The 9,902-nt window shown below is 52.6% G+C and overlaps 1 protein-coding gene across 3 annotated transcripts in view; it reads right to left on the bottom strand.

The window, feature by feature from the left end:
• Window positions 1-991: 991 nt before the first annotated feature.
• The window catches only part of ABCC3 (ATP binding cassette subfamily C member 3), a 53,529-nt gene continuing 44,618 nt past the window's right edge, over window positions 992-9,902 (bottom strand). The window contains exons 27-31 of one of the 3 annotated variants that reach the window (XM_032280027.1): window positions 9,301-9,447; window positions 8,756-8,914; window positions 7,981-8,147; window positions 4,779-4,973; window positions 992-1,600 (exon numbers count right to left, since the gene is read on the bottom strand). In XM_032280027.1, coding sequence (XP_032135918.1) covers window positions 1,492-1,600; window positions 4,779-4,973; window positions 7,981-8,147; window positions 8,756-8,914; window positions 9,301-9,447 — 777 coding nt within the window. In that variant the 3' untranslated portion in view covers window positions 992-1,491. Of the gene's footprint in view, window positions 1,601-4,778; window positions 4,974-7,676; window positions 7,836-7,980; window positions 8,148-8,755; window positions 8,915-9,300; window positions 9,448-9,902 lie in introns of those variants that run through there. The other 2 variants (XM_032280029.1, XR_004269583.1) reach the window with 2 other exon arrangements.

Below are 9,902 nucleotides of genomic sequence, written 5' to 3'. Positions count from 1 at the left end.
GCAAATTGGCCTAATAAATCAGAGAGCATAACAGAGACCTTTTCTTAGCACCAAGGAGAGGCAGAATAATTTGGGCATTTGTGCTTTCATACTTGCTTTATCACAAGGATGGAAGTCATCTTCCTTATACTCATAAACATCCTGGGCAGAAACAGCCTGCCAAAAAAATGTGATTAACCTTTAACAAATAGTCCTGCAGCACAGGCTGACCCAGAGCACATAGAAAAGCCCAATCAAAGGAGCCACCTCCATCCATATCTACTGCAAACCATTTAGGGTTGGGGAAAAAACCAGCATCACCCACAACCACTCACATCATACCAAGACAAAGATACAGGAAATGAGAGTGAGACAGAGGAGACCAGAACACTTAGGAACAAGGAGAAGAGACCCATTCCAAATAGGCCTTTGCCAGGTGGACTCTGACCTGCAGAAAATAAACTCTTTGTTGGCTTGCTCAAGAAAACAAACTTAATTCACCCCTCACATCTTGTCTGCCAGCCTGGGACTGTGGGTGGCTTCTCTCTGCGCAAGAGGTAGCCTCTCGGCTTCTTTGTGCTCACACATTCAGCTTTGGCTAGATTGAGGAAAATGAATTACTTGGAGGCCTCACTGGCTATGAGAACTGTCTGGAATAGACTTTAAAATGAGCAAGGAAATAAAGCAGCATGCCCTTCTTAGTCCCTAGAGAAACAGGCATTGAGGGATGGCATGAACGTGGAGGTGTTCACAGCAGCTTTCCCAAGAGGCCTCAGGTCAGATTTCAGGGCCTTTCTTTCTCACCTTTTTACAGTATCTGCACAGCAGCACAGGAACTGCTGGCAATTACCCAGGGAATTTTGGCTGTGAAGGCAATATTTGCAGCCAAGAGCTCTTGGGTCTGAAGTTCAGGTAACTACAACCATGTACATGTGTATAAAGTCTTCCTCCTGGCCTCCTCCAAAGATCCTAATCCCCAAATGTTGTGAACAAGCACAAAAAGACTAGTGTGTACATACTGTTGACCATGTAGTTTTATTTAATCAGTGCTCTATTTTTAGTGGATTCAGGCAGCACCCCAGAGTATAGGACTTAGTTCCGAGGGGTGGCCTGACCCGGCAGCAGTCTTCTGTTCCAGTAGGAAAAAGCTTTTTATTAAAAACAAGAAAAACTTTAGAAAATATGAAAAATCAGAGGGAGGACAGAGGTCATTGCATAAAATCATTATTTGAAAACAGTGCAGTTTGCAAATAACACTAGGTTGGGAATTGGGAGACCGGGGACTAGTCTAACTGCCTCAAACTAGCTGTGACCTTAGGCATGTCATTCACCTCTTGGGGCTCACTTCCTCACCTAAAGCACTTAGCACAGTTACCCTGTGAGGGACTTTACAGGTGCAAAATCTAAGATGCCCCCAGTGTTTGCCATCAAGTCCATTCTGCGGACATACTTGGTGTCATTTCCTTCCTGATGAAAACCAGGAAAGGATGGGGGAAATCCCAGGAATCTGTTTTAGGCAAGTCCAGCGTCTCTGGCCATCCCGTAGAAGATGCCTCTAGCTGCAATGAGGTTGGCTGGAGCATCAAATTCAGCTACGACTCCTTTGTCCAGGACCAGGACCCTAGTCAGAAAAGAGAGAAGTGGTCAGGTTTCCATCAGCCCAGACCTGCTCACAGCATCCAATCCTGCTCTTCTGGGTACTTGCTCAAGTCCACAGTAACATGCCAACCCACCCAACACAGCTGCCACACCACATGTGCATGCTTGCAAGGCTGGTTATTTTAGCCATTCTGTTAGTTCTGGCAAGTAAAGCAGTTTCTGGGACCAAACACAAGGTCCTATTCATCTCTGCTAGTCGGGGCTCTGAAAACCTTCCCTAATGAGTCCTTCCCCTTGCCGGGGTCACAGGACTTCAGCAGGCTGTGCACAGGGAGCCATGGGCCTGTGTGCTGGGCTCTGTGCACATCCATCTGCTTTGTGCCGACTCACAAAAGCACACGGCAGGAAACCAGCTGCAGCGAGGCTGACACTGGAATCTGGGGCTTGGGCTGCAAATCTGGCTGCTGCTGCTGCTGCTGCTGCTGGGTGGGTCTCCAGCTCACAAACAGCCAGGCCTGGGCCCAGGGTTAGAATCTCCAACCAACTACTCACTGGGTGCACCTGGTACAAGGCCACTGGGCTGGCTCCACCAGGGTACAGCGGGAGGGGAAAGGCTCTCCCCAGCCTGGAGAAGTGCTACTTCATGGGAGGGGGCTGACTTTGTTCTATTCTCAGCCTCCTGGGCTCCAAGATGTGTCCTGGGAAGGAGTGTGTCTGTGACATCACTGCCTGGCCACTGCCCCCACCCCAGCCCTGACTCCAAAATCAAGGTCTTCAGTGGCTTTTGATTGCCCTTGGGTAAGTAAGGCCTGAATGCTCTCCCATGGTCCTCAAAGTGCAGCATAATGGGGCTTGTTCTCCACCCCCATCTTGGTTCCACTGCCTCCCTCCCATGCTCTCCAGCCTCCTGCACCCTCCTGCCTTGGGGCACGTGTTGCATCCTTTGCCTGCAATTTTCAGCTCCCTCCCTATTTCCCCACCTCCATCCCCCAACTCTTACTCATTCTTTCAGGCCTGGCTGGTGCAGCCCTTCCTGAGAGGAGAAGGTGCCCTGGCCACCCTGTGTGGATAGCTGTCCTCTGGCCTGCACACACAGGCCTTTGCTTCCATCCTGTGGACCCTATTTATACGTGATTATTAGATTAATTTCTGCCTGTCGCACTAGAATGAATGAACTCCCAACCTCCAAGGTCGATCCTAGCCTCCCACCCTAGGGCTGCTGGTGAATGAACCATTTTTGATCAGCCCTGGGAGCAGGTCCTCTCAGCCCAACCCTGTTCCTCCTCCAAACCCAGGGCTCAACACTTCCTACCCACCCTCCCTTCTCCTCCCAGTGGGGTCCTAAATGGGAGTCGGGGGTGAGGGTAGGGGAGGGATGGAACAGACAGAGGGTAGCATCAGTCATTCTCAGCTTGGCTCCCAAGACACGGCTGGCTGCATGGGGGCACTTCCAAGAGACACAAGATCTGACCCATTGCCCTGTCCACGGCACCCTCCCCACACCACCGTCATACAAGTGTTTCTTGAGTGAATGAAGGCCTGTTGGGGTATTCCCACCATACTCCTTCAAAGGAGACTTGTCCAAGCCTCCTGCCTCCTCCTCCCCTCTAGTTTCTAGGGAGCCCAGCCTGCCAGGTGAGGGCCAACTGACTTCCATGAGGCTTCTGGGTCACCCAGCCCTTTCTCCTTGACCTTTGGCACCACACCTTGACATCTGGGACAATGAGGGAGAGGTCTGCCTCAACAAGGAAGCCATAAGCTTCTGAGGGCACGGCCCTTCCCCTCATCCTTAGACAGCCTAGTGCAAGAATTAGAGCAAGGTGCTACTGTCATTTCTCAGGATCACCTGCCATTTAAATACATTTCATTGATTTTTTTTTTTTTTTTTTGAGACAAGAGTCTCGTTCTGCACCTAGGCTGGAGTGCAGTGGCATGACCTTGGCTTACTGCAACCTCTGCCTCCCGGGTCCAAGTGATTCTCCTGCCTCAGCCTCTCGAGTAGCTGGGACTACAGGCGCCTGCCACCACACCAGGCTAATTTTTGTATTTTTAGTAGAGAAGGGGTTTCACCACATTGGCCAGGCTGGTCTCGAACTTCTGACTTCAAATGATCTGTGCGCCTTGGCCTTCCAAAGTGCTGGGATTACAGATGTGAGCCACCACCAAACTCCTGACCCCAAGTTAACCACCCTTCTGGGCCTCCCAAAGTGCTGAGATCACAGGCATGAGCCACCATATCTGGCCTTCATTGACTCTTTCCGACAATGCCAAGAGGAATCATTTTCATTTGAAACAGGCTCAGAAAGGTTTTGCAAATTGCTCAGGGTCACACAGCAGCCTGGGACTCTGAGCCCTCTTGCTGAGTCTACAGGTTGGAGATACCCATACCTGCATTAACTGTGTGATTTGGGGCAAGTGCTCTCCCCACAGGGCTCAGCTCCTCATGGTGCTGTCAGGGTCCCACTACCACCTGAGCTGCTGCTTCACCTATGACCAGGGTGACTGTGAGACACCAATGAGGTGAGGGACATGCAGGCACTCTGCCAGCGGGTGCTCAGGAAGAGACGGGACTCAGCATGGAGCCTCCAGTTCCCCTTACATCACCTCACAGAGCAGGCAGGATGCGGATGGCCTGTGCACAAATACGGTGCCTGTGGAGCCCAGTGTGCCCTTCCCATGTCTTAGAAAATGACATCGTGGGGGCCGGATGTGGTAGCTCACACCTGTAATCCCAGCACTTTGGGCGCTGAGGCAGGCAGATCACTTGAGGTCAGGAGTTCAAGACCAGCCTGGCCAACATGGTGGAACCCCGTCTCTACTAAAAATACAAAAATTAGCTGGTGTAGTGGTGCATGCCTGTAATCCCAGCTACTTGAGAGGCTGAGGCAGAAGACTCGCTTGAGCCTGGAAGGGAGAGGTTGCAGTGAGCCACTGCATTCCAGCCTAGGCTACAGAGCAAAACTCTGTCTCAAAAAAAAGAAAGGAAGAAAAAAGAAAATGTCATTTTCCCACCTCTGACCCCAGGCCACCCTGCTGTGGTCTGCCCCTTGTCCAGATCTTGGGAATCTCTGCTCTGCCCACCATGTCCTAGCAATCCCAGGAACATTCCATTGTCCAGATAACCCTAATCTGCCCTGCCCATTCCTGTTGCCCCAGGTGGCCCCACCAGGTTCCCCATTGCTTGGGTTTCTATGTCCTACCTGGTGTAGTCCATGATAGTGTTAAGCCGGTGTGCGATGGTCAGGACAGTGCAGGTATCAAATTGGGTGCGGATGGTAGCCTGGATGAGGTCGTCAGTCTCTAGGTCGATGGCAGCTGTGGCCTCATCCAAAACCAGGATGCGGCTTTTGCGGAGCAGGGCTCGGGCCAGGCACACGAGCTGCCTCTGGCCCACACTGGGAATGAAGAAGGCACGCATTTCCAGATGGGGACTTCCCACCTGCCTCCGGGCCTCCTTCCCTCCTCAATGGCCCAGGGGCCCAGGGCTGGCTTTCTAACTTCTCCCGTTTCTGCCACAGACCAGCCCTCCTGGAATGGAGTAGAGGTCTGGACACCACTGGGATAATGAGAGCCCTGGGGAATGAACCAGTGCTAAAAGGCATTGTGAAATCCCTAGTCTGCTCTTGACACCCTTGGCCTCCTCTCTTGGTGCTTTCTTCCCCATTCTTGCTTTTCAGCTAGTGCCGTGATGTTTCTCTGCTTCACTCTATCAGTCATTTACACCTTAGTAAGAACATGCTTGCCTGGCTCTTCCCGGATATTTGCATAGAGGCCACATGATGCCATCTTGCTGAGCCTCATATCACACAATTCAAGCAGTCATCTCCCACCCCATAGGGAATACAGGCCAGGGCTCCATTTTGGGTACAAGAAAAGGGCAGAGCAGAGGAAGACCTGGGGACTTCTTGTGTCTGGTCACAGAGGAGGTGAAGGAGGGGCAGGACACATGCCTTCAGCCTCCTGCCCCGGAAGCCAGAGCCGGCAGACGAAACGAGGCTGTGTCCCCAACCACAGAGGCCGCAGCACCCTCACATCCAAGGACAAATACCTCAGCCCTTCCCAAAGGGGTGAGTCACCACAGCCGGTGTAAAGTCCAGGCGCTCTCCCTGGCCCATTCCCGCAACTAATGAAGGTTTTGGCAGCAGAATGAGCCGCCGGATAGAACTCAGGGCTGATTTATGGTGGAACTGGCACAGGACACAGGTTATACTTAAAGCAGTTCCAAAATCAGTGAGGAAGGAGGGGAGTGGATTTCTGTCTCTGATCCTGGTGTGTGTGGGGATGGGGCACACTCTGGGGTAAGCGCTGAGCGCAAGCAGGTTAGAAGACTGGACTGAGAGATGGTCAAGGGGCACAGGGTCTGGAGAGACCATGCCTGTCTGTCAGCCACCCCCATGTGGTTATGTAAGTGAGAGCCAGTTAAGATGCACATTTAGCCTTAAGGGCTGCCTCGGTGGCGGGGGAGTCCCACCAGTTGTCCAGGCGAGGGAGGCAGCTGATCCAGCAAGGAAAGGCCTGGGACAGAGCCTGAGTCCCTGCTGTGCCCTTACCAGTCAAACTGCTATGGTGAATCATTTCAAACCATGGAGCCTCATTTCTGGCCCACAGGACCACAGTAAAGATTAGAGGAGAGAGTGGAGGCCAGAGTGCTTTGAATATTGTTAAGTGCTGGGCAAATGTCAATTTTTTTTTTTTTTTTTTTTTTTAAGACAGAGCCTCATGCTGTTGCCCAGGCTACAGTGCAGTGGCGAGATCTTGGCTCACTGCAGTCTCCTCCTCCCGGGTTCAACGATTCTCCTGCCTCAGCTTCTGGAATAGCTGGGATTACAGGCGCCCACCACCACACCTAGCTAATTTTTATGTGTTTAGTAGACATGGGGTTTCACCACGTTGGCCAGGCTGGTCTAGAACTCCTGCCCTCAAGTGATCCACATGCCTTGGCCTCCCAAAGTGCTGAGATTACAGGCATGACCATTGCACCCAGCCTTGTTTTAGTTTTTGAGGTCTGGGGAGGGTGCATGAGTATGGACTGAATATAAAAATGAAAATAGGGAGGAGGAAGAGGCAGAGGAGGAGGTGGAGGAGAAGAGGGAGGGAAGGGAGAAGGGGAATCACTGACATGTCACAGGAGTGGATCCAAGCAAAGCACTTTTCCTGACATCACAGCGACCCTAACTACTCTGTCCAGAAGGTAGCCATTGGCCCCATGTGGCTATTAGCACTTGAAATGTGACTAGTCCAAATTGAGACTTTCTGTAAATATGAAATGCACACTGGATTTCAAACTTGTATGAAAAAACGCAAAATATTTCCAATACTTTTATATCAACGACGTGTTAAAATAATATTTTAGATATATTGGGCTAAATAAAATACAGTATTACAGTTTATTTCACTTGTTTCTTTTCCCTTTTTAAAAAGTACGGCTATGGCCGGGCGCAGTGGCTCATGCCTGTAATCCCAGCACTTTGGGAGGCCGAGGTGGGTGGATCACGAGGTCAAGAGATCGAGACCATCCTGGTCAACATGGTGAAACCCCGTCTCTACTAAAAATACAAAACATTAGCTGGGCGTGGTGGCACACGCCTGTAGTCCCAGCTACTCAGGAGGCTGAGGCAGGAGAATTGCTTGAACCCAGGAGGCGGAGGTTGTGGTGAGCTGAGATTGCCCCATTGCACTCCAGCCTAGGTAACAAGAGGGAAACTCCATCTCAAAAAAAAAAAATATGGCTATGAGAAAAAATGTTAGTTACATATGCATGGCTTGCATTGTTTTTTATTGGGCAGCACAATTCAAAGAGGTATGGACTGTTATTATCTGCCTTTTAGAGTGAAAGAAAAGGAGGCACAGAGAGGTTAAGCAACTTGCCCCAAATCACACAGCTAACACAGGTATGGGTATCTCCAACCTGTAAACTCAGTAAGAGGTGACTACTGACCCCTCCAATGCTGGGGACATAAAATCTGGAGCTGTAAGAAAGCTCTGGAGGGGAGAGGGCTTCCTCTCACCTGCTTCATGGGTTCCATCCAGAACTATGCTCCCTGGCCCAAGAACAGCCTCCACAACCTCACTGAAAAGGGTTGTGGAATCTCCCAGACCTGGTTCAAACTCCAGACATGCCTCCTCCCAGCTGTGCAACTTAGGTCAAGCCCTTTCCCGTCTCTGAGCCTCAGTTTCCTGATGGGTGAAGTGGGATCATGGAGCACCGCTGGGGCTTGCATGAGGAGCCAGCGAGGCAGCACACCATGCCTGACACACAGAATACGATCAATACAAAAGGATGGCCCTGTGCACACCCTGGCTGGTCTCAGCTCTGTGTCATTTGGTGTTGGCCTTCCCAGCACTTGCCAGCATTCCCCAGGGAGGGCTGCAGCTCCTGAGCTCTCCATTCCCAGCGTTTACCTGAGATTCTCCCCACCCTCAGAGCACTGGAAGTCCAGGCCTGCCGGCTGGGAGCTCACAAACGCGTGCAGGTGGGACAGCTCCAAGGCCCGCCAAATGTCCTCCTCTGAGTAGCTGCCAAAGGGGTCCAGGTTCATGCGCAGGGTCCCCGAGAACAGGATGGGGTCCTGGGGATACAGCGTGGCCTCAGAGGGAGGCAGCTCAGGCCCTAGAAGGAGCCATGGGCCCCAGGTCCAGGGAAGAAGAGAGGGATTAAAGGTGGCAGCATTCCCACTCTGTCCCCAGCCCCCCAGAGGAGACAATGGCGGAAGAGATAGCGAATTGCCTGTGGGGGAGAGATAAACCTCAGCTTTGCCAATCACGAAGCCCTCTGCTGAAGCAGGAACCAGAGCCACTAATCTTGACTCCAAAGTGTCTACTCAGCAGAAAAAAAATACCACGGAGGAGATAAAAAAAAAAAAGTGAAATATAATTAGAGCTGTGCAAAGAGACCAGGACAGAACGTCTCAGGGGATGGGGACTTTGGAGGGGTCCTTCCCCATGCACTGGCCCAGGAGGTCAAAGGACAGGGCCTGATTGGGCAGGGTACATCTGAACTTTCCAGATCTGTGGCTGGGGTGGCTCACTGGTGGCTCTGCTCCCTGCTGTCTGCTCCTCCTAACCCTCCACAGCTTCTGAGACTCAGGTCCTCGCCTCTATCCTCAAGCTACACAACGGGGTAGGGCCTGCCTCCAGGGCCGCTGATGAGTGTGGCCAGTCCCTGCCAGGCTCCTACCTGGGGGATGATGGTCAGCTGAGAGCGCAGGTCATGGAGGCCGATATCTGCCACATTGAGGCCGTCGATGAGGATTTCACCCTTTGCCGCCTCCAGGATGCGGAACAGGCAGAGGGTCATGGAGGACTTGCCAGCCCCGGTGCGGCCCACGATCCCCACCTGGACAGGGAAGGGAAAGGGTTCTCAGGGGAAGCTGAGATGTCACAGGGGCATCTCCAGGACCCCCCTGGAGGCCGAGCAGACATTTGGCTGGAGCACTTGCTCTCCCAAAAGGCCCACCCTCCCCACAAGGGCTGTGGCCGCGTCCGCAGGCACTGATGCACACGCAGGCGCGAACGCCCGCACAGGCACTGATGCACACGCAGGCGCGAACGCACACGCAGGCGAGAATGCACGCACAGGCACGAACGCACATGCAGGCACTGACGCACACGCAGGCGCAAAAGCACGCACAGGCGAGAACGCACACACAGGCGCAAAAGCACACTCAGGCGCGAAGGCACAGCAGGCACAAACACACGCAGGCCTGCCCACCCCACGTGTACCTTCTCGCCGGCTTGCACATGCAGACTCAGATCTCTCAGCACCAGGTCTAGGCCCGGCCGGTAGCGCACAGAGTAATTCCGGAACTCCACCTCCCCACGTGGGGGCCAGCCTTTGGGAGGGCGGCTGCCCTCCACCACCCAGGGCGCCTGGCAGGAGGGACAGATGGGGTCACATCAGCTCTTGCCCAGTGTGACCCTTGTTCACCTTTCAGTCTCTCTCCCCCAGGGCCCCTCAATCCTGTCCCACTATGATCCCTGGAAGGGTCCTTGGCATCCCCATGGCTCAGCCTTGTGTTCAGTGACTCCTTTACCCCTCTGACTTTATTCCCCACAGAGCTACCCCAACATGCCCTATCTTCCCCTCCCAGCCTCTCTGCTTGCCCATGTTCCTTTTTTTTTTTTTTAAACATTTAAAATTTTTGAGAGACAGGGTCTCAATCATGTCTCACTGTGGCCTTGAACTCCTGGGTTCCCATGATTCTCCTGCCTCAGCCTCCCTAGTAGCTAGGACTATAGGCACATGTCACCATGCCTGGCTAACTTGTTTTGTTCTGTTACAAGTTCTTGCTCTGTCACTCAGGCTGGAGTGCAGTGATGCGATC

Source organism: Sapajus apella, unplaced genomic scaffold, assembly GCF_009761245.1.
Source record: "Sapajus apella isolate SASKATOON/1434 unplaced genomic scaffold, GSC_monkey_1.0 scaffold12, whole genome shotgun sequence".
NCBI lineage: Eukaryota > Metazoa > Chordata > Mammalia > Primates > Cebidae > Sapajus > Sapajus apella.
Note: the sequence above shows the minus strand (reverse complement) of the source record. Positions and strands in the feature narration are given on the sequence as shown.